Source organism: Scyliorhinus torazame, chromosome 7 (genome assembly GCF_047496885.1).
Source record: "Scyliorhinus torazame isolate Kashiwa2021f chromosome 7, sScyTor2.1, whole genome shotgun sequence".
NCBI lineage: Eukaryota > Metazoa > Chordata > Chondrichthyes > Carcharhiniformes > Scyliorhinidae > Scyliorhinus > Scyliorhinus torazame.
This window is the reverse complement of record NC_092713.1, coordinates 114,610,743-114,635,371: the sequence shown is the minus strand read 5'-3', so window position 1 is coordinate 114,635,371 and position 24,629 is coordinate 114,610,743. Positions and strand designations below refer to the sequence as shown.

At 45.2% G+C, this 24,629-nt stretch overlaps 1 protein-coding gene across 5 annotated transcripts in view; it reads left to right on the top strand.

Annotated features, from left to right (window-relative positions):
- The window catches only part of lrp8 (low density lipoprotein receptor-related protein 8, apolipoprotein e receptor), a 190,619-nt gene that overhangs the window by 84,749 nt on the left and 81,241 nt on the right, over positions 1-24,629 (top strand). For 3 of the 5 annotated variants that reach the window (XM_072511292.1, XM_072511291.1, XM_072511294.1), the window contains exon 3: positions 10,365-10,487. In XM_072511292.1, coding sequence (XP_072367393.1) covers positions 10,365-10,487 — 123 coding nt within the window. Of the gene's footprint in view, positions 1-10,361; positions 10,488-24,629 lie in introns of all 5 variants that reach the window. The other 2 variants (XM_072511290.1, XM_072511293.1) reach the window with 1 other exon arrangement.

Sequence of the window (24,629 nt, the reverse complement as noted above, 5' to 3'; positions counted from 1 at the left end):
GAGGAATAGGAACTGTCGCTCGTATGTTTGATTTACTTTTGCTTCCCTCGCCCAGAATTTATTATTCTTTCATGGGATCTGGGATTCACTGGCACGGCCAACAATTGTTGCCCCATCTTTAATGGCCTTGAACTGAATGGTTTGCTAGGCTATTTCAGAGGGCAGTAACAAGGCAATGACTTTGTTGTGGGTCTGGAGTCACATGTCGGCCCTCAAGGAAATTGGTGAGCCAGGTAGCTTTTACAACAATTGATGATAGTTTAATGGCCACCATTAAGGTGCAGCTTTATATTCCAGATTTATTAACTGAAATGCTGCAGTGGGATTTGAACCCAGAGAGCATTAACCTGGGCTTCTGGATTGTGAGGCCAGTGACATTACCACTAGCCAGCACCTTCCTCCGTGCCAAAGTGACTTGTCCTTACTGGCTGAGATCAACCAAATCAGCAGAGACCGTGTAATATAAATTACTAAATAGCAGCACCAAACAAACCAGCCAAGGCTTGGGAGAACATTAACCATGCGTTACTTCTATACTGTGAATACTTTATAGGGAAAATATCTAATGGCATATGCTCCCTCACAAAGTAAAATCATAAAACTCTGTAACAACGTCACAACAATGTAGTAGGTATTATTTTGTGGCACTAAAATGCCAAAAGAAGTTCCATAATTTTTATTTTTCCATCTCTCCATTTGTTTTGTAAAACTTTAACTATAAACATGTTTATCCATGGCGGTTGGAAGCGGATATCTCTTCACTGACTCATTTTTATGCTAATACTGGTTTCCATTGTGACTGGTAGTGATTGGCAACCGGAGGTAGGAGAATGATTGCGTATCAAAAGGCAGGCTTTGAACACTGGCGCTAAACAGCGGCCTGCTGATCAGTAAGCTCTGCTTTGGCTCAGGTACAGAATCTCTTGCAGATTTCTTTAATGCGGTTGATGACGATTAATGGCTTCTGCAAAGCATCATTTATAAATGAGATGTTTTCAATCATGGTTTTGGTTTGAGTGCACTGACAGTGAGAGGGACTTTCTGGCGCCTACGGTTGGTGGGGTCTTCCAGTCCCGCCAAAGGCACTGTGCATTTAAATGGATCCCCATATCTGCCACGTGAAAACCCGCTGTGGCAGGCCCAGAGAGTCTTGGCGTGTGTTCCTAAAGCTCAGAATCTGGTGAGCTGTTTATGTTTATGCCTGCTTTGCAGAAGCAAAACCATTACTGTGTGTTCATCAAATTAATAACATGAAACTGCTGTTCCAACCCCCCAACCTAGAATTGTGTTATGATTAATCGAATGTAGGTGGCCGTGAAAACAAAATGCCATCTTTTGCAATTGAGGAATTAATGCCGCAATAAATGGGTGTATTAAATGACAGTCGGGGATATGTATAATTTCATAGGCATATGAAGAGATAAACTTGTATCTACTACTTGTGTACTTCAGTCGCTAGAATTGCAGGAAAGGAGGGTGGAATATGTGACTCCTTGTCCCTGGGCAGATTTAATAGCGGGCGGGGAACAAGGCAGTGGGAGCTGGAAAATCAGTTTCCTGGCAGCATGAAATGACGTAGAAACATGCCCTGTCAGGGTGGGTCACCCCCTCCTGACAGAGGTTGACCTACAACTGTTCTGCATCGCGTTAATGCAATGCTGATGGAGGCCTGACTGGAATCCTGAGAACGTGCAGACTCCACACAGACAGCAACCCAAGCTGGGAATCGAACCTGGTGCTGTGAAGCAACTGTGCTAACACTGTGCTACTGTGCTGCCCTATCCACAAGCTACAAATCAGGAGTGTCATTGAGTACTCCCCACTGCCCTAGATGGGTGAAGATCCAACAGCACTCAAGCAGCTTGACACCATCCAGGATTAAGCAGCCCACTTGATTGGCACCACAGTCATCACCTCCATCACTGATGTACAATGGTAGAGGTGTGTACCATCTACAAGATGCACTGCAGAAACTCACCAAGATTCCTTCGACAGCACTTAGCAAACCCATGACAGCTACCATTGAGAAGGACAAGGTCACCAAACACATGGAAACACCACCACCTGGAAGATCCCTCCTAAGCCACTCACCATCCTGACTTAGGAATATATCACCGTTCCTTCACTGTCACTGGGTCAAAATCCTGCAACTCCCTCCCTAACAGCACAGTGGGTTTACCTACACCTTGATTGCAGTGGTTCAAGAAGGCAGCTCACCACCACCCTCCTCTCTAGAAGTGAAAAAAAGGTAACTGAACCAGTAACAACTGTGCTTTAGGACGGTTGAATCCCAGTTGATGCCCAGTTAGCGTGTTTGGCTGCCATGTAGGTTGGAGACCGATTGGTCCCTGACTAGCAAGCACTGCAGCCCCTGGCAGGTTGGAGACCGGTTGGCCCCCCCGGTTAGTGGGCAGCTGACCTTGGCTGATTGGAAACGACTGTTCCCGGCTAGTAGGTGTGCGTGCTCCATAGAGTTGAAATTAAGGCTGTTGGAGCGGAGGCTCATTGTCTAGTGGTTGGAGTCATAATTCCAGGTTGGCTCCCGGTTGAACTTTATGCCATAATATTACTGTTAGTGACCCCACCCCATGGTGAAGTGTTGAGCTTCACCACACCCCTGCTGTGTGTGAAGATCCAGTGAAGACACTGGCTGAGCTAGGTTTCGAACTTATTGGAGTAAAAGTGAATGAAGTCAAAGTGTATAGGGGTGGTGCAGTTAGCATCGCTGCCTACGGCGCTGAGGACCCGGGTTCGATCCCGATCCACTGTCTGTGTGGAGTTTGCACATTCCGGCCCCGGAACAGCTCAATGCCCCAGGTGCTGACAGCTAGGGGCTTTACAACTTTGTTGGTCGTGGACTGTGGCCCATAGCTGCTCCAGGATCTCCACTCTCCCAGCAATTAAACCTGTCAGTGAAATAATGGCAGTGAGTTATTGCAGACCTTAAAAAAAAATGGTGTCTAATCACAATCTCTTGATGTTCAAATTGCAGTCAGTGCTGTCATGTTAAACACGCAGTTAAGCCTCAGATGATGAGAATCATTTAAGTTTAAATAGGTTGGGCAGCATGGTGGCGCCGAGGTCCCAGGTTCGATCCCGGCTCTGGGTCACTGTCCGTGTGGAGTTTGCACATTCTCCCCGTGTTTGCGTGGGTTTCGCCCCCACAACCCAAAGATGTGCAGGGTAGGTGGAGTGAACACGCTAAATTGACCGTTAATTGGAAAAACTGAATTGGGTACTCTAAATTTATGAAAGAATAAGTTTAATTAAGTTGCCATGAGTTGGGTTGTAGAGGTCCACGGCTGTGTAGGCTGCAGAAGCATTTTGGAGTGGCTTGACCATGGGGTTGCCTTTTGAACAACAATGCTGGAAAATCATTAGTACCATTCTCCCACCCCAGGTTTCTTTGAGAGAAGGGGAAAGGATACACAGGACATTATACGGCTTATTGTTTTGCTCCTCGAGTACCTCCACCGTGTGCTATATTGCTGCCCCTCCCCCCTCCTTCATTATCCCTTTTGTCAGCTGTGTCACTTTCTGCCACGACTTTGCAATCTTCCCGTGTGTTTTCACAGCACCAGGGAGTAGTAGAGATGCCTGATGCGGGACTTCACAGATAATGAATCTGGACTTAGGGGCGTTCTAAAAGCAAAGAAAATTATAGATCAATTCTGGCAACAAACAAAGACCTTGGGCCATCTCTCTGTCTTTGCCTCTCTCTGTTCCAGAGCAGACACCATGGCTGGGATTCTCCAATAATGGGGCTATGTCCCCACGCCGGCCAGAAAACAGGCGCGAATCACTCCAGACTTTTTTCAAAATGTCTGGAATGATTCTCCGATTTCGGGAGAGATAGGGCCCTGGCATGCGCCGCGCAGCTCCTGCTGCCGATATGGGGCCCTGCATTTCCGGCTGCGGGTCCGCCCATGCGCGCGGCGACCGCTTTCACGCCGAGCACGCGCAACGTGGTGGAGCCACACAGCAGGCTGGCGCGGAAGAAGATAGCCCCCCCCCCGGATCCTGCCCGCCCGCCAATCAGTAGCCCCCAATCGCGGGCCTGTCCGTCGTGGAGGCCCCCCCGGAGTCTGATCCCCGCCGCCCACCAGGACGGCCACCGCGGCCGCGAGTCCGAGCTCTCGGCGGGATATCGACCGTGGAGAATTGCTTCAGGGGCCTCTTTCAATGGCCCCCGACTGGTGGCGCATCGACCGCGTGCGGCTGGCGGAGATTCTCCGGTCCGCGGAGAATCGCATCCCGGCATCGGACCCAATCACGGGTCTGAGGCCCCATTCTCCGCCCTCGCGCCGAGCCCGACATGATGGCTCCTTGCAAAGGCTGAAGATTTGGTTATATTGTTACTTGTACCTAGGTACGGTGAAATGTATTGTTCTGCATACAGTACAGGCAGATCGTTCCATACATGAAAAACAGGACCGACGATAAATACATGGACATAGACATCAGGTGAAGCATCCCCTTCCTCACTGCCACCTACTCTTCCTCACGGGCACCTCCACCTCCTCTTCCTCACTGCCGCCTACTCTTCCTCACTGCCACCTACTCTCCCTCACTGCCACCTACACTCCCTCACTGCCACCTACTCTCCCTCACTGCCACCTCCTCTTCCTCACGGCCTCCTACATCTCCTCTTCCTCACGGCCTCCTACACCTCCTCTTCCTCACTGCCGCCTACACCTCCTCCTCTTCCTCACTGTCACCTATGCCGTCTCCTCTTTCTCACTGTCACCTACGCCTCCTCCTCTTCCTCACTGCCGCGTACACCACCACCTCTACCGCCTACACCACCACCTCTCCCTCACTAGCGCCGACACCACCACCTCTTCCTCACTAGCGCCTACACCAACACCTCTTCCTCCCCATTACCACCTTAACCACCTCTTCTTCCTCATTACTGCCTACACCACCTCCTCATTCTCTCCACTGCCGTCTATACCACTTCCTCTTCAGTAACACGATTGGCTGTGCAGCTATCTTGCGCCACATATGCACCAGTTATGGTAGATTCAGGTGCCTGTGGCCTCGGCCATGTCCCTCCCTCTTTCTTCAGTCTTTGTGTACGGTTCGAGATGTGGATATTCTCCATTTGTATCATGTTGTCGATATAGTAATATCATTGTGCACAAAAAAAAAGCAATTGGAAATGGAGCAATTAATGAGCATGCATTTAATGGATTCTAATTTTGGAAATGGGTATTTTTCCAGCCCATGAACTTTTGCAGATTAAACACCAGTTCCATTCCCTAAATGAGAGGATGGTAATTGTTCAGCTGCCCAAAGCTCACATTCAAATTAGTGCTACAGAGACACATCTGTGTCCCAGTGTGCCCCAGCCGAGCAAGGGGCATGCTCGACTTCAGCCTGTCTCCAGTTCAAGCGCCCTAGCTGTAAATCACAACCGGACATAGCCTAAAGTCACAATTAGGGGCAAAATGTTTTCGGTTTGCTTTGGTTGACCCCAAGATACATACTGTTTGGGTGACGTTCTCTTTTTGGGAGACTATTTCCTGCCGGAGCTGAATTGCACCTGATCAGGTGCAATCATGAGGCGATTCCCAATCCTTCACAATGCAAATTTATGCATGGCGAGATTGGGAATCCTAATATAGGGCCGCCATTTTGAGTAGATAGCCCGGTACCGAGGCCCAGCGGCTGGCCACCTACTCCTGCAGCGCAACTCATTCCCCCCCACCCCCTAAATAAGAAGAAAGACCCTGTCAAGAAACGAGAGATCAGTTCAAACAGAGGCAGTGCTTCAACACTCACCTGGGCAATACACCTGCTGGCACAGGAAGCAGCACCTGTCAATTCCTGGAAAGAGAAAACCAGTCAGCAGGGTTTAAAGCCCCCGAGATCTTTGATCTGCAAGCTATTCATTCATTTCTCTTTGATATTGATTTTACTAGGCTGTGATTGATAGCTTCCGCACACTCCCAGCTGTCAGCATTGTTCCATCCATCTTCCTTCACGGTTGAGTAGCTGAATAATTTTCATAACCTTTATTATTATTGTCACAAGTAGATTTACATTAACACTGCAATGAAGGTACTGTGAAAATTCCCTATTCGCCACATTCAGGCACCTGTTTGCGTACACAGAGGGACAATTCAGAATATCCAATTCACCTAACAAGCACGTCTTTCATGACTTGTGGGAGGAAACCGGAGCACCCGGAGGAAACGCACGCAGACACGGGGAGAACGTGCAGACTTCCCACAGACAGTGACTCAAACGGGAATCGAACCTGGGACCCTGGTGCTGTGAAGCAACAGTGCTAACAACTGTGCTACCCAACACCACCTTGGCAGTGCCCTGGCACCCTGGCAGTGCCAGTGCTAGGCTGGAACCTAGGTGAAACTGCCAGGCTGGCACTACTAGGGTATCGCAATGAGAACTGCATTCCATTGTCTGTGGAACATTTTGGGATGTTGAGATTGAGGCACTGTCTTTTGGATGAGATGTCAATCCAAGACCCTGGCTGCTAATATGTTAATATCTGCAGTAAGTTCCCAGCTATTGAGGAGGAGCTAATTGCTGGCAGTTAGCCTGGTTATGAGGAGTTGATGGTTGGCCTGATTGAGGAACTGGTGGCTCTTGGTTGGCCTGGTTACTAGGAGCTGGTGGCGGGGTCAGCTAGCATTTGGTTACCATGAAGGGTGAGGGTATTCTTTGAGGAATATGTTATTTCCTGGTTTCTGATAGTGTTCAACATTTATATTAATAATAATCTTTATTAGTGTCACAGGTAGGCTTACATTAACACTTCAGAATGTCCAATTCACCGAACAAGCATGTCTTTTCGAGACTTGTGGGAAGGAACCGGAGCACCCGGAGGAAACCCATGCAGTCACCGGGAGAATGTGTAGACTCAGCACAGACAGGGACCCAGGCTGGGAAACGATCCCGGGACCATGCCGCTGTGGAGCAACAGTGATGACTACTGTGCTACTGTGCCGCCTGTTACCTCCATGCAGCAGATTTTGTATTTGTGGTTCGTTCAGTTGGCTTGACGACTGGTTCGTGATGCGGATGGACGCCGATTCCTGTACGAGCTGAGGTTATTCATGAAGCTTCCACCTTCTCAACTTCGCCTATTGTCCTCTGGGACTGTGGTGACATAAAACATTTGTATCAGTTCCTAAGCCACTGCTATAAACATGCAGTTGCAATTTGTCAATAGGAGGCTCACTCCACCTGAAGTGAGAGATATAGGGCGGGATTCTCAGCTATCCGGCGGAACGGGCCGTACCGGCGCCGAGGAGCCGCCCGAAAGGTGCGGAATCCTCCGCACCTTCAGGGGCTAGGCCGGCGCCGAAGAAGTACTGCTCCTTCATCGGGTGAAGTGGAGGCAGGTTCACAATCACAGTATATATAGGAGAGACTTAATTGCAAGATAATTACAGATTATCTTGTAATTATGTCTCTCCTATATATACTGCGATCGTGAACCTGCCTCCACTTCACCGAATGAAGGAGCAGCGCTCCGAAAGCTTGTGATTTCAAATGAACCTGTTGGACTTCAACTGGTGTTGTGAGACTTCTTACTGTGCCCAAGAACATTAGGGTGAAAGGATTAGAAGTGTATGCTGATAGGGTGAGACACAGTAAAGTGGGATGGGACTCATGTGGAGCTTAAGTGGTGGATACTAGCTGGACTAAATCGCCTGTTTATGTGTAATGGAATCATAGGGCATGATCTAATGGAAATGGAACAGTGTCCCGCTCGTAGCACTGAGAAAGACCCTGCTATTTAACGGGACTCTTTTATTTTGGGGGCTCAGCAAGGAACGCCCCGCCGAAGCTGACTGAAAGGGTGGTAGAGAAGCTCCTCTCGCCAGTGCAAGAAATGGCGCCCTGATCTCGAGACCCCCTCCCCCATGCGACCCTCTGTCCCCCCTCATCCTATCTAATAAGGGCAGGGTGCCCCTGGGCCTGATCTCCGACATGGGCAAAATGCCACTCAGGCACCTTGGTGCTGGCAGGGCCACCTGGGCACCCTGAATGTGCCATCCTGGAATTGCTATGGCACCCAGATGACAGGCAGTGCCTGGGTGGCATCAAGGGTGCCAGGGAACCATCCTGCCCAGAGCCCAGCCACCCAGGGGCCACAAATCCCCAGGGCGATTTCCCCCCCCCCCCCCCCCCGCCCCGCAAAATTGCTGTTCCGCCAAGGCATAGAGGTCTACATCACAGATTAGGCCTATCGCATCTGGGCCTGTCAAAAACAACCACCTAACCATTCTAATCCCATTTTCTGGCATTTGGCCCATAACCTTGTATGCCTTGGCATTGTAAGTGCCCATCTCAATACTACTTAAATGTTTGGAGGGTCTCTGCCTCCACCACCCTTTCAGGCAGCAAATTCCAGGCTACCACTACCCTCTGGGTCAAAACATTTTTCCTCACATCCCCTCTAACCTTTTGCCCCCTATCTCAAATCTATGCCCCCTGGTCATTGATCTCTCCAACAAGGGGAAAAGTTTCTTCTTGTCTACTTTATCTATGTTCTTCATAATTTTATACATCTCAATCATGCCCCCCCCCCCTCCCTCATTCTCCACTGTTCCAAGGAAAACAACCCAGTTTATCCAACCTCTCTTCATGGCTAAATCTCCCCAGCCCAGGCTGGGAGATCCTGGTAAATCTCCTCTGCACCATTTCCAGTGCTATCATATCCCTCCTATAATGTGGATTCCAGAATTACACACAATACTCTCGTTGTGACCTAACCAATGGTTTATACAGTTTCAGCATAACCTCCCTGCTCTTAAACTTTATACCTCGGCTAATAAAGGCAAGTATATGATATGCTTTCTTAACCACTGTATCCACCTGCTCTGCTACCTTAAGGGACCAGTGTACATGCGCACCAAGGTCCCTCTGATCCTCGGTGCTTTCCAGGGTCCTGCCATTCATCGTGTATTCTCGTGTCTTGTTTGTTCTGCCTGAGTGCATCAACTCGCATTTATCTGGATTGAATTCCATTTGCCACTGATGAGCCCATCTGACCAGCCATCTATATCCTCCTGTAATCTAAGGCTATCCTCCTTGCTATTTACCACCCCATCAATTTCCGTATCATCCGCAAACTTACTGATCAACCCTCCTACATGTATCCCCGTTTGTGGAGACCAGTGCTAAACGGCGCTCGCCTGGGGTCTCTTCGGCGAAGAGGTTAGATTCCAACGTCTCCGGTAGATCCGGTTAATGCATATTGCAGTGAGACTAGCTGCTCACTTTAATGTGCAAATTTTCCAAAAGGCGGGATCCAGATCGCGACATCCCGTTAGATCTTGTGAGGCGTGGCAGGCCAGGTAAATCAAACGAGAGGCCCTTTGTGAGATTTACCGGCCGCATCACGCCCCAAGTCGGGTGCGGAGCAGCCATTCGATTGCACCCATAAAGTTCTTCCAGTGTAGAAGGAGGCTATTTGGCCCATCGGGTCTGCACCAATTTTCTGAGGGAGCACCCTTCCTGGGCTCACTTCTCCACCCTAACCACATAACCCCACCTAACCTACACATCAGACACTAAGGGGCAATTTTATCATGGCCAATCCACCTAACCTGCACATCTTTAGACTCTGGGAGGAAATCCACGCAGACACAGGGAGAACATGCAAACTCCACACAGACATTCACCCAAGGCCGAATTGAACCTGGGTCCCTGGGACTGTGAGCCAGCAATGCTAACCACTATGCCAATATTGTTGGGGAAATTGTGGAATTGGGGCTCAAACATACAAATACACCCATCGATCTCATGTTCTGCTCGTAATCCAGACGATATTGATTGTATACCTAGTTTGCCTCATCTTCAGGACTAGAAAGAAAACAATCAGCATCTATAAATTGGCTACCTTGGGTTAGACAAAGGGCCAAAAGGGGGAGGGAACCTAATCTATAGGGTTTCATTACAACAATTTATTAGGCTGAAAAATAATTTATAGTCTATTAGGGGTCTTAAATACAGGGGGCAAAAAACACAGGACAATTGGTGTAAAGGCCAGATCATTGTTGTTAATATTTGAGAAAGATAGAAATAGTCAATAGTTGACTAAAATATTCCACAAGCAACATACTTTCTTGTGTCCTTTTAATCAGTTAGTACCACAGTTGATTATCAGACCATCTATTTTATGTTGGAGCCCTTTAAAAATTATACCCTTCATACCCAAATATTGGGATAAAACACTCCCTAGTCTCCCAAATGAATATTTAAACATAGTACCCACCTAGTTGAGAAGGGTACAAGCCGTGGAATATTTGTCTGTGCTTGAATTGAGCAGTAATCAAACGTTTTTTCCTATTGCGCGCTAAATGATGTAAATTCTGTTTATCAAGCAGCCAAGAAAACGTGTGCAGCAACGGAATTTATCTGTGACAATGGTGACTGCATCATGGAGAGCTGGCGTTGTGATGGAGAAGAGGAGTGCACGGATGGATCAGATGAAGCAGCTGCGTTGTGCAGTGAGTAACCATAGTTAGAAAGAGAATATCCTGAAAGGTCATTGAGATAACCTGGGAAGGTTCTGTATCAAAGCACTGAGTTAAATGAGCAGCTTCAAACTATTGCAGAGAACCTGTTTGCTGAATAGCCCCATCATAGAACATAGAACATAGAACGATACAGCGCAGTACAGGCCCTTCGGCCCACGATGTTGCACCGAAACAAAAGCCATCTAACCTACACTATAGAACATATGTTATTGAGTTATCTGGGTACCTACGCCTTCAACACTTTGGAACCATTGATTAGAAGTAGTTTGTGGGGAAGTTGAAGGATTCCCTCTTGTGACATCCTTAAACTCCACACACTGATGTTACGAAAGGGGGCACAAGCTGGTGGGTAGCTTTTGTGATGCTGCAAAGAGGGAGTTCCGAATGATTCTAAATTGTGTGTTTATTTCAGAATTCTAACCGGTTAATCAAATTCAAGTGAATAATAATAATTTACGGCAGAAGTGTTTATTGCTGTAGTGGCAGAATAGCCATATACATTGACAATTAGATTAGGAGCTTATACAGATTCAGCAAATAATCAAAACTGCCCAATTTGAAAATTCTTCTTCCTCCAATTTCCCGTTCATCTCCTTTGACTCACCGAAGCACAAGTCAGTATCTATGTCACTGTGAGACTCGGAGACAAGTTTTGTCTGATAATTTCCCTATGAAGTGCCCCGTGATGTTTACTACATGAAAGGTGCTGTATAAATGTAAGTGGGTGGTGTTGTGCTGTGATATCACCATCACTGTTCCATATATCCTACCCAAGTGGGCATTTTTCTTTTTTTAAAAAAAAATTATTTAAAAATAAATTTAAGAGGTACCCAATTATTTCTTTTCCAATTAAGGGGCAATTTAGTGTGGTCAATCCACCTAACCTACACACCTTTGGGTTGTGCGGGTGAAACTCATGCTGACACGGGCAGAATGTGCAAACTCCACACGGACGGTGACCCGGGGCCGGGATCGAACCACTGCACCACCGTGCCGCCCTTCAAGTGGGCATTTTTCGCTTAATTTATGGAATATCAACTGTGAACATGTCACAATTGGAACCATTCCTGCCCTTACAAATGCACACACTGTCCTGCTGCAGTGGTTACTGGACAGTGATCAGGAATACAAACTCTGGCTGTGTTTATTTTTTCTCTATATACCAAACGCAAAGTCTAAGTGCTGCCCTGGGATCAGCTAACTTCATACAGATCAGGGATTGAAGCTGGGGCCTTCCTTGTCTTTCTGCCTCCATACATCACGCTCTGTGGATTTTGACTACACTATCAAGGGGAACCCAAACTTTGTTGGTTCTAAGAACAGGAGTAGGCCTTTTATCCTCTTGAGCCTGTTCTGTCATTCATTGAGATCATGGCTAATCTGCAGACTAATGTCCCCTCATTTACTCCCTTTCCCTCAATACCTTTGGTTAACAAAATGTATTAATCTCAAAAATTAACAATTGATTTAGCATCAATTTCCCTCAACAGAAGAAAGTTTTAAACTTATTTCACTCATTGTATGTAGAAGTGTTTCCTAACTTCATTCTTTAAAGGTCTGTCTCTTACTCTTATTGTTTGGCAATGCCCCTGATCCTTGACGACTCAAATCAGTTTCTACTCCACCTACTCTTCTTAATACATTGAAAACTATATCAAATTATGCAATAACCGTTGAAATTTGAGAAAGTACAATCTTAATTTGAGCCCCATAATTCCTGTTGGGAGTTCAGGTATCATTCAGGTAAATCTACACTTCACCATTTCCAAGGCCAACATATCCTTTTTAAGGTGGGGTGCTTAGAACTGCTCTCTCAGTACTGTACTATCAGGGTTTTGTATAGCTGTAGCATAACCTCTACTGCCTTGTATTCAGGTCCTCTAGAAAGAAAGACCAACATTCCATTAGCCTTTTTTGCTTCTTTTCTATGGCTGTTCACAATATTTTAATGATCTTGTACATGGACGGTCAGGCCTCTATGGATTTCCATCATTTCAAGCTTTTCACTATTTGGAAAATAATCTTACCTTTTTTAGGTCCTCACATTGTCTGCATTGAAATGGATTTGCCACAATTTTTCCCACTCACTTAATTTATTAATACCGCTTTGTAATTTTATGCTTTCACTGCTTGCAAAGCCGCCTTACTTTGTAATGTTGGCAAAATTGGATCTGTGGCTTCCTATACCATCATATAAGTAATGAATAAATATAATGAACAGTTGAGGTCCCAACAAAGCCCACACTTTAGTTACCTCTTCAAATAAATTCAATCAATTTGTCAGGCATGGCCATACCTTTAGAAATTCATACTGGTTCACTTGAATCAGCTGAAATTTTCAGTGTGTTCAGCCACTCTATCCTTTCATTACAGATTGTAGTAATTTCCCACCAACAGTTGTTAGGCTAGTGTTATTTAATTTCCAAGCATTCCTCTTTCACTTTTCTTTAAGAGTAGAACAAGGTTTTCAATTTTCCAATCTAAATAAACCTGAAGAACCAGTGCCCCACAATAGAAAGTACAGTTTGAGCCAAAAATCTCCACAGATTTGGTGTGAGGGTAACTTCTCTCCTGTTCGCATTGAAGTGGAAAGAATTGTGTGAGCACATTTCTAATACTGCTATGTAATGACAGTTTTCACAGCATGGTACCAGCCAGACCCAAAGCACTTGAATGAAGAAAAGCTAGTGGTCCCAGCAAGCGCATGCGGTCTCTTTATGGTTTGCAGGAAGGAAAACATGACTAATCTTTTCCATTGAATCTTTGGGGGGGGGGGATGTTGAGCCTCTCTTTGCTGTGATATGCCATGAGGAGCCTCTGTGATTTAAATAATAAACCAAATGTAGCTTTGATTTGTGTGCCCATTGCCTCCTTGCAAAAGTCTGACAAAGAAATTCATTAGTAACTATATATTTCTTAATATTGCCTGGGTACATTGAAAGCAACAGAACATTTAACTGAAATTGAAGGAGAAAATGCGAGAAATACTCAGCAGATCAGGCAATAGAGGTGGGTCGAGGGGCAAGTGCCTGGTCTGCTGAATATTCCCAACATTAATGTATTTGTTTTCCAGCATCTGTATTAGTTTGCCTTTTGTTCTGGAACTTCAGTTGGGTTTTTGGAACTTCCAGTTTTCTCCTGTCCTGAAGGCATTGACTCATCTTTCCATGAACACCAGCTGCTCTCATCCAAAATGTCCATTCTTCCTGTGTGTACATAGACACTGAATCAGCTACTCAGTGTCACAGCCAAGTTTAATCCAGGTCTGATCCATGTTGGTACTTTCCAGGAGTGGCAGTTAGATATTGATCAGAGGGCAGGCGCCCTACCATCTCTGCCAAGGACAGGGGTGCTGAGATTAATTGTATTGCCTACTGCTGCCCTGCTTGAGCTCCACTAACTCAGCACAAACTCGGGATCATAATATGATGGAATTTCACATAGAGTTTGGGAGTGACATTTGAAAGTCTGAAACTAGAGCATTGAACTTACTAAAACCAATTGCAACGGGATTGATTTGAGGTAGATTGGGAGACTAGATTAAAATGTACAACAGCAGATGGATAGCGATGAGCACTTAACAAAATATTTGACAATTCTCAACAAGTCGACGTTCCACTGAGAAATAAAATCTCCACGGGAAAAGAAGTCCATTGTAGCTAACTAGAGGTTAAACATAGGTTAAAAGACAAAGCTTATAATATTGCCAAGAAGAGTAGTAAGCCTGAAGTTTGGGGAAACTTTAAATATCAGCAAAGGGTGACCAAAAATTGATATAGGGGAGAAAAGAAAATATGGTAATGAACTAGTAATAAATATCAAATAGTAGGCTCTTTTCCAAGTATATAAAACCTGTGATTATCCCTCTCTACAGTTGCACCATCTGGACCTGTAAAGACTTAATTACCTGCAAAGAGTTACATTCAAAGTATCATCTTGCATCATTGAATTTGTCTATATATGTGTTTGTGGAACCCACCTCTTCATTCACCTGATGAAGGAGCAGCGCTCCGAAAGCTAGTGATTCGAAACAAACCCGTTGGACTTTAACCTGGTGTTGTAAGACTTCTTAGTGTGCCCACCCCAGTCCAACGCCGGCATTTCCACATCAAGTATATAAAAAGCAGCATCAGGAGTAGGCCACTCGGCCCCTTTGAGCCTGTTCTACCATTCAGGAAGATCATGGCTGATCTGATTAACTTCAACGTCACGTTCTCACCTATCCCAATAACCATTCCCCACTTTTGTCAAGAATCTATCTACCTCTGGCTTAAAAATATTTGAAGTCACTGCTTCAGCTGCCTTTTGAGGAAGAGAGCTCCAAAAACACTCGAGAGAAAGAATTCTCCTCATCTCTGTTCTAAATGATCAAAATCTTATATTTAAACAGTTTCAGATTCTCCGACAAGAGGAAACATCCTGTGCACATTCACCATATCAAGACCCGTCAGGATCTTGTGTTGTGAACCCAGTTAATGTTAGAACTGGACGGGAAGATCCCAGAATGGATCCCTGGCTCAAAAGACCATTGGCGGGACTCTCCGTTTCTGAGATTTGAGTGTTGACGCCAAAGCAGAATCCGTGGACTTTTACCACAGAAAAACCTGCGCGCACCTGGACCAATTCCTCTACCGTTGAGGGGCTAGCACCGGTGCCGTGTGAAACACCATCCATTCCAATGAGAAACGGTGCAGGATTCGCTAGGTCCATGATCGACACTCGTGAGGCTAACAAGCTACAGCCGCATATACACATTACACTCCCCACACACATTCATCGCAGCCAACAAGATGGCACTGGTTGTGAAGTGCACCCGTACAGCTGTTGGGTCGGCTGGGACCAGAGGGCACCAGGGCGGGTGCCCTTAGGGGACACTTATGTGACCGGAGGTGCTAGGTTCAAAGTGGGCTGTTAGCGGCGTGCGCAGCTGCATGACTGCCTTGCTGGCTGCGGCAATGTTGATCCGTGCCCGTCCACCCCTACCCCACAGCCCACCTCCTGGCCATCCACCGCTACTCCCCCAATCCCTGGCAGACGCCCCCCTCCCTGGCCAACGGCACAACGGCCAGCAAACTATGGCGATGTTGGATACCTTCCGTAAGCGCTCTCACTCCCTCAGCAGCCGCCATGCCGGTTTCACGATTTTTAAAAGCCCAAGTGAACCACTCCATCGGGAACTCGGCCCATCGGAGACGGAGAATTGCAGAGGCCCAGGCGAATACCAGGTCAGGCCCGCTAATGATATGCAAACGGTGTCTACTGTACGAGCCTTCCAGAACGCATTGATGCCGCTGTCGAGGTGCTGGAGCATTGAGATTTGGCGTCAAGTCGGCCCGTGATTTCGGCGTCAGAACCGATTCTCCACCCAGTTGCCTTTCCCGATTTCGCCGTCAGCTAACGGAGACACTCGCCCTATAACTTTTACTTATTGTATAAAACGTGGAAGAACAGAGTCACAGGACCGCTAATTATTTTTAACAGGAAAAAAAGTAAACATTGAAAAATTAAATTATAATAGAATAGTCCTTTACTTCCTCCTTAACTTAACAAATACACACAGATTTAAAGATTAACATGATTGCAAAGTACATCTTAAGCCACAATAGTCTCATGAACACAAAAAGTTAAGCACACAAGATAACTGGTCAAATACATGCTCCACTCTGAAAACTCAAGTTGGTGTTTGTGAATTTCTCCTCAGATGAGAGAGTTTTCCAACTCCACTCCCAAAAACCCACTTTAAAACCTTCTCCCAAAAGTATGCTTTCCCTTAGCAGTTGGCTTTCCAAATTCCAGTCCAGGTTTTACAAATGTTAAACCAAGCTTCTACTTCACTTTTAACATTGAAAACAGGCAAGGATTTTACACCACCCTCTTTTAGGATTCCTTTGTCTTAACTGCTTTTACACAAACTCCGAGCCACTGATTTCCATAGCTATTTCAGCTCTCATTCCACAGGTTGTAGTAAAATCCCTCAAACCTGAAAATCACTTCAGATGTCTTTCTGGTCTCGGTCTTCTCAGTTTGGTCTGTCTTTTCTGAACAGTTGTCTTTAACCTCAGACATCTCGGAAGCTTCTCTTCATTTCTCTAGTTTCCTTAACGAGCTGCTGTTCGGATCTCTGCACTTGCTTTCTTAATCATTACTCCATGGTATCACTTTTTTTCTTTTACCAAGGTTTCCTCTCTAGCCTTCTAAATCAATTGTTTCTAGCAGAGCTGTAAGAGCTACCTTCTCTCTCACTACCTTCCTCCAACTGCAATCAAATTAGCTCACTAAAACTTAAAGCTTCTCTATCTTGCAAGGCCCTAGTTGCTAAGCAACATCCCCATGCTTATGCCTTTTATTTATTCTTCACACCATAGCCCTCTCTAAGTACAATAGAAACACATTTGGGACTTAACCAGTCCTCATACATACAAACACATTTGTCCACCATGAATCTAACTATAGGATTTACTCTCCCAAGCACAGAAACATTAAATTAAACACATTTAAAATTATACCTATCTAATGTTTACCAATACAAATATAAATCCCTTAAAAAGACCTTTTGTTTTCCTCATGCTTGTATGTTTCAATCAAGTTGCCTGTTACTGTTCCAAATTCTAGCAAATACAAGCCTCACCTGTCCAACTTTTTCTCATATGACAACCTTCTTATTCAAAGTAATAGTCTAGTAAACCTTCTCTGAACTGCTTTCAATGCATTTACATCCTCCCTTAAATAAGGAGAACAGTACTGTACACCGTGCTCCAGATATGGCCTCACCAATGCCCTGTACACTGAAGCATAACCTCCCTACTTTTACACTCCATTCCTCTCGCAACAAATGGCAACATTCTATTAGCTTTCCTAATCAGTTGCTATACCTGTATACTAGACTTTTGTGATTCATGCAGTAGGACACCCTGATCCCTCTGCATCCCAGAGCAGAGAGTAGCAAAACTAAATGTGGTTCTCTTATAGAGACAAGAGAAGTTATAATAGGTAATAAGGAAATAGCAGAGGCATTAAACAAATGTTATATGTCTCTTCAAAGTAGCAGACATTTTTTTTAAAATCCGAAATAATGGGGAATCCAGGGTCAAAAGAGAGTCAGGAACTTAAAGTAAATAATGAAATGTACTAGATAAATTAATTGAACTGAAAGCCAGTAAATCTCCAAGACCTGACGGTCTACTTCCGAGAATTCTAAAAGAAATGGCTGCAGCAAGAGTGGATGCACTAGTTGTGATCTTCCAGAATTCCCTAGTTTCTGGAACAGCCCAGTGGATTGGAAGGTTAGCAAATGTAATACTGCTATTCAGCAAGGAGGGAAAAAGGGAGGGAAGGAAAATACGGAAACTACAAATACTGGAATCCATTACTAAGGAAGTGGTAACAGGGCATTTAGCAAATCATAATGTGATTAGAAAGAGCTAACATGGTTTTATGAAAGGGGAAGGATGTTTGACAAATCTACTTGAGTTTCTTGACTATGTTGAACTTGGTCCACCCGGCACGGTCGATATAACAGCTACAAATTCTCAGGTTGCCACTGGATAGACTGCTTCTTATCACAGCCACATGCAGAGGGACGGAGCTAAAGGGCAGGTTGGTCATTCAGGGACAGGGCAGCCAGTTCTTCGTCTATGACTTGGAAACTGGTGGGATGTGAAGGGTCAAAGCCAATGGTTCACTCAGAAAGCTCAGTCAATTAGGAAAAGCCCATTGAGGAAATTCAGAGAAGGATTATTGGGGGAAATGGCTAATAATCTTGGGTAAACAGACGGATTTATTCCAAAGGAGCTTTTCTGATTTAAAGAATGAATATATTGCAGGGATTAGGGCTTGCATGCAGAGTGTGACAAAACAAAGAGGATAGCAAGTCTTTTTTCGCTTCTTTGCCCAGTCCTGTGTTCTTCCACAAAACCTCCTAAACCCACATACTCCAGACTCCCTGGAGGAACAAGGGCAGCTGGAGAATGGGACCACCATCACCTCCAGGTTTGCAGGTTCCACGGCATACATACTGTCCTCACATGGAGTTACATAATTTATTACTTCATCATTGTTGGGTCAAAGTCTAGTAATTCCCTCCCTCATGGCGCTGTGGGAACACCTTCACCACACAGAGTAATAAATGGGGATCATCAATGCTGATGTAAAAACATTAGTGTCTGGTTAAACTGCTAAACCAGGCTAGCCACAGATACCAGGAGGTTCACTACCTCTCTGATACTGAAACAACCCCACTGCAACTGAATAAAGTGTCCAATCTGTGCCGGGTACGAAAAGTAAACTCAATCACAACAATGAAGGTCAAGGCTTGAGGCCATATGGTCAGAAAAAACAAGCTCCAACTCCTAGTAATGGAAGTAGAGTCCATCAGCCAACTGTTCAATATGTCTTGGAAAGGTTAATGCCATTTTCAGTTCATCACTTCAAGATGGCTCCTAGAAATTCGAGATTATTCACTCTGCTGGGAAGAATAGAATAATAGAATCTTAAAATGTTAGTGTTCAAAAATGTTTTTAAAATAGTTTCTCAACATTGAGGGATATGGATCTGCTTGTTCACAAAACACCAAGTTAACATGCAGGTACAGCGAGCAATTAGAAAGGTAAATGGTATATTACCCTTCATTGCAAAGGGTCTGGAGTACCAGAATAAGCAAGTCGTGCAGCAGCTGTGCAGGACTTTGTTGAGACCCACACCTGGAGCTGGATCCTCCATTCTTATCCAGTGGCGGGGCTGGAAAATCCTAGCCCCCTTATTTAAGGTAGGATAGACCTTTCCTGGAGGAAGTGCAATGAGTGTTCGTGATATTGATTGATTCCTGAGATGAGAGGGTTGACATATGAGGAGAGCTCGAGTAAAATGGGCCAATATTGGTATTGAAAAGAGTGAGAGCTGATCTCATTGAAACCTATAAGACTTGGCAGATGCTGAGATGCTCTTGCCCCAGAGTCTAAAACTGGAGGTGCTACTCTCCGGGTAAGAGGTTGGCTATTATCCACTGAGGTGAAGAATAACCTCTTCACTCAGTGGGTTGTGAACATCTGGAATTATCTACTTCAGTGAGCTGTGGATGCTCATTCATTGAGTATGTTCAAGGCTGCGAATGAGAGGAGTTTTGGACCCATCCAAATCCCTTCACTCTTGTGTTCAGGCTGGAAAGTGGATTCGCCGTGATCTTATTGAATGATGGAGCTGTCGTGAGGGGCTACATATCCTCCTGTTTCTTATGTTCTTCTGAACTCAATCTAACCTGCCAGATTGGACTCTGTTGTGACGTTGAGCAGCTTTCTCACTGCTAAGACACGCACAGCAAAATGACCATTTCAGGTGAGGTTCCCTGTGAGCCACATTTGATTATTTTTCCCCCTTCTATTTGCGAATAGATTCCATTGCTGTTCCTTTTTATATTGGTGACTTTCCAATCCAAGCTGATCTGCCTCATGGCAATGCACTGCATTAGCACAAGGCTGGCTCTGAAGGAAGTTGCTGCTTCATGGGTGCCAGCCAGCAGCTTGGAAATAGCTCTGGAAACAGATGGTCTTTGGGTTGATTTTTGAGCGCCATGGGGAAGTTTCCTTTTTCTAGGTTTCTCTATACCTAACTTGTTCATCTACAGCTCCTGTTGTGTGCTCTAAAATACACCCAGTGGAGTGCAGTCAACTCAAATAACAATCAATATCTCCACTCAATCTTGTGATCCTGCCCGCAAGCCCAGCAGTGCCTAGCAGTCATCTTTTTTCAATCTCTGTGTTTTAAGAGCTTGGCAAAGAATTAAGTGGATTTGTACACTTGATAGCAATTTAATTTTCTTTGATAATGCAACGCAGTGATGAATGTGCTGGCCACACTTATCATTTGCCAGCTTACGAAAAATCAGGCAGTTTGTTTGCTTTTTTTTCTCCATTGAATAGGTTCATGAATAAAATAACCTGATAGGGTTCAGTGATGGGAGTAACGCAATTCCATTTCTCAGCTTCCTGATTTATTTTTTTCTCTTTCTTGTCTGCTGTCTGAAAAATAAAATCACTGATTAGGAGAATCCTTAGAGAAAGGCAGGGGAGCAGCACATAAGAAATTGTTCAACAGTCTAAATTAAATGATATAAAATAATGCTAGGACGGTATGCACTGTAAATTGTTCCCAAGTGTACTGTATTGTACATTGGTATCTTGTGCACATTTGGCTCTGGGAGCTATCTTTCTCTCTCTATCCCTTTATCCACCCCCCCCCCCCCCCCCAACCTCCTCAAAGAGGAAGCTTTCTCTACATTCAGTGATGGCTCTCAGTTTCTCTCAAAGGGAGTGTAGTGATATACATCACTGTATATATACAAGGGGTTAATGTAAATACACTACAACTAAGTAACCACGAGAGGGAACACCAGAGATGACATGACATGCAGACATACAACCAATGGGTCATTAGAACAGGACACAACCAATGGGTAATCAGGACACCCAGAGGTGGCATTACCACAAGGGGGCACTACACGACCCATATAAAAGGACCGGGCACACAAGCTCTGCCTCTTCCACAGACAGACACCTAGAGCGTAAGACAAGGTTGATCAGCAGCAGCATCACACCCTAGCACGTGGCATAGAGCAAGCTGGTACAGTTAGACTGAGTTACTACAGTTAGATTAGCAGAGAATCGAACTCATTTGAGAACTGTGTTAATAGTTCAATAAACACGTTGAACTCATTTCAGAGTCTGGAGCATCCTTTAGTTAAGATTGCATCAAGTAGTAGCCTGTGTTATCCGAAGCAGCATGATACCAGGAGTGACTGTTCAATCTACTTAGTTCAACTCAGCAAGATCCGTGACAACCAGCTACTGGATACTGGCACAATGGACAAGATTCAGGCTCCTCATCAGCTCAGGGCCACCGGCAATCTTAGTGCCAACTGGCGATCATTCAAGCAGAAATTTCAACTATACGTGGTAGCATCCGACCACAATGGCGCGACCGATGCTCGGAAGATAGCTCTTCTACTCACCATTGCGGGTGATCATGCAATAGAGATCTTCAACTCCTTTAAATACTCTGACGGGCAGGACAGGACGAAATTCCAGACCATCCTGGACAAATTCGACAGCCACTGCGAGGTAGATACAAAAGACATTGGTAAAACTGGCGCGAATACTCACCACGAGGCAGAGTTGCAACAGAAGCAGACGGCAGTTTTGATTGGCAGCCATCTTGCGCATATCCATCCAGATCAGTCCGCACATGCGCATTTCCCTAGAAGACTGGAACTGGCAAAACGGTGTTTTACGCATGCGCGAGAAGCCGCGCATGCTCAGTTGTGAAAAGAACGCACAGTAAAGGAACCTCGGCGTGGGCATGCGCAATGGAGCCCTACGCATGATGTCACTAGCGTTATGACGTCAGCGGCCCCAGACCACGCCCACTTAAAGGGGAAATATCCAAAAATAAAAAAGAAGAGTTTTAAAGCCACAAAACACAATTCTTTCACCCCGAAAGACAGAATAATGCTTGAACCTCTACCAACAGTTGAAAATAACCTCCGCCGCACCCTGGAACAAGCAGTTAGCATCACCCAAAGAGGAGAGCACAATAACAAATCCGAAACAAAAAGAGGTGATTTGTTCATTGAAGAATACTACGCAGACATGGATGAGTTCTTCGGATTTGATGATCATTGCATCAGCAACATGGTTGCAAAGCTCAACACGACTCTACTCATGGTAGACTAATCCAATACCATGATGCCATGGCAGATCGTCGATACATTGGATGACAGCAACCTGTCAAATACCCAAGAAGAAGACTAAGCCCACAGAGAGCGGCCTGACGCCAAACCAGTGGTCCACGCACCACGAAGAGTGGTCCACACACCACGAAGTGTCCCCGACTCCACACAGAAAGCGATGACAGACTCCACAGCGAGACCACTGCACGACTCCATTGAGAGCGCACAGATTGACTCCACAGTGAGACCACTGCACGACTCCACACAGGGAACAATGCCAGACTCCACAGAGAGAGCGATACAAGCCTCCACAGCGAGCTCATTGACAGACTCCACAATGGAAGCAACTCAAGACTCCATAGCGCAGTCCTTGCATGAACAAGACCATGAAGGTCTAGCGACCTTATCTGAGCAACCAGCAGCAGATGATGCAAGTCTACCACGCTCACGTGAACAACAAAAAGACTATAACAGTCTACCCAGATTATTTGAACCACCAGAAGACACTGCAGGTCTACCCACTGTATGTGAGACAAGTGACAAAGGCATCACAATTCCCATACAAGATGTGCAATGTCACAGCAAGACTGACAGATCTCAGCTCGTATGTACAGAGGCACTCGACAATTAAAGTGAAACTACTCGTGAGTCCAGTGAGACCACATCAATTAAAACCTCATCCACTCGAGCCTATCCACAAGAAATTGAAATCTTGAAGATTTCGATTCCAGACGAGGAACATCAAGAAACCAAAGATGATTCAAGTGAACCAGAAGAGACTCCAGAAAAGGAGCACCAAGGAATCAAAGAGGAATCACATCAACCACAAAGGAGTGATGTCACCAAGATTAATGCCACATCAGGTCATTCTCACAATCCTCAAGAAGAAACGTTCAAGCATCAGATACCACAAAGGACACTGATACAAGTAACTTTGAGAATTACTCTAATTATCCACACGCAACGGTCATTGAGTGCAATAAGCACAACAACAAAAACTACAAGAACAACAATAAAAACAACAACAAGAAGCATAATAAAGGCAACAACAGCAACAACAAGCACGACAAACAACAAAAACAACAACAATAGAACAACGACTTGTACGACATGGTACAACTCTGCACACGAAGGACAATGTGACAGCACAGCTCAAGACAATGGCAAGAGTGCAGACATACCATGGCATGACACCGAATCTCACCGATTCACGTTTGCTCCACTACAAACAAGCAAACCAGCTTTCAGGAAAGATGACATACAGAATCGCTATCACAAGCATAGAAAAAAAAAGAGTCCAAATCAGACAACAAAGTGAATCAACCATTCGAACACCTCATGATCATAGGAACACTGACGCCGTTCACAAGAAAATGACAGCATCAACATCACCACTTCAACAACAAAACAAGCAAGGCACTCGACCATACCAATTCCTAAAGTTTGGACTCATAAGTTAATTGGTATTGTATAATCATCAATATCATCACAACTTGTACATGTCATCATTTATCTACCTGTTCTGTGCAATTTTCTTTAACAAAGTACAGAAAATATGTAACACGAAAAAGGGGGGGATGTAGTGATATGCATCACTGTATATACACAAGGGGTTAATGTAAATACACTACAACTAAATAACCACTAGAGGGAACACCAGAGATGTCATGACACGCAGACATACAACCAATGGGTTATTAGAACAGGACACAACCAATGGGTAATCAGGACACCCAGAGGTGGCATTACCACAAGGGGGCACGACACGACCCATATGAAAGGACAGGGCACACAGGCTCTGCCTCTTCCACAGACAGACACTTAGAGAGTAAGACAGGGTTGATCAGCAGCAGCATCACACCCTAGCATGTGGCTTAGAGCAATCTGGTACAGTTAGACTGAGTTACTACAGTTAGATTAGCAGAGAGTCGAACTCATTTGAGAACTGTGTTAATAGTTCAATAAACACATTGAACTCATTTCAGAGTCTGGAGCATCCTTTAGTTAAGACTGCATCAAGTAGTAGCCTGTGTTATCCGAAGCAGCATAACACAACAGGGAGCTGTTCGAATTGTGCGAACAGAATCGGGAGGAAACGGCAATGGCCGAGATTTTAACTCGCCCAAAACCTACAAGCATAAAATCAGGCCCAACGTATCGGAAAGCGTTACCCCATCCCTCTCCAGGTAGCAATCTTCCTAATGCTGATGATCCCTTGCACCTTTTTTTGGTTTAAAATTATTGGCTTGAGGCAGCCTGAGAGTTTTTTTCCAGAGGCCATATGAAAAATAAAGCCAAAGTACACTATGGGAATCTACGGAAGAACTTGGCCTTCAGCATGAAGTGCCTGTTGCCATTTATCTGTTTAAACCACCTATAATACCAGAAAGCTT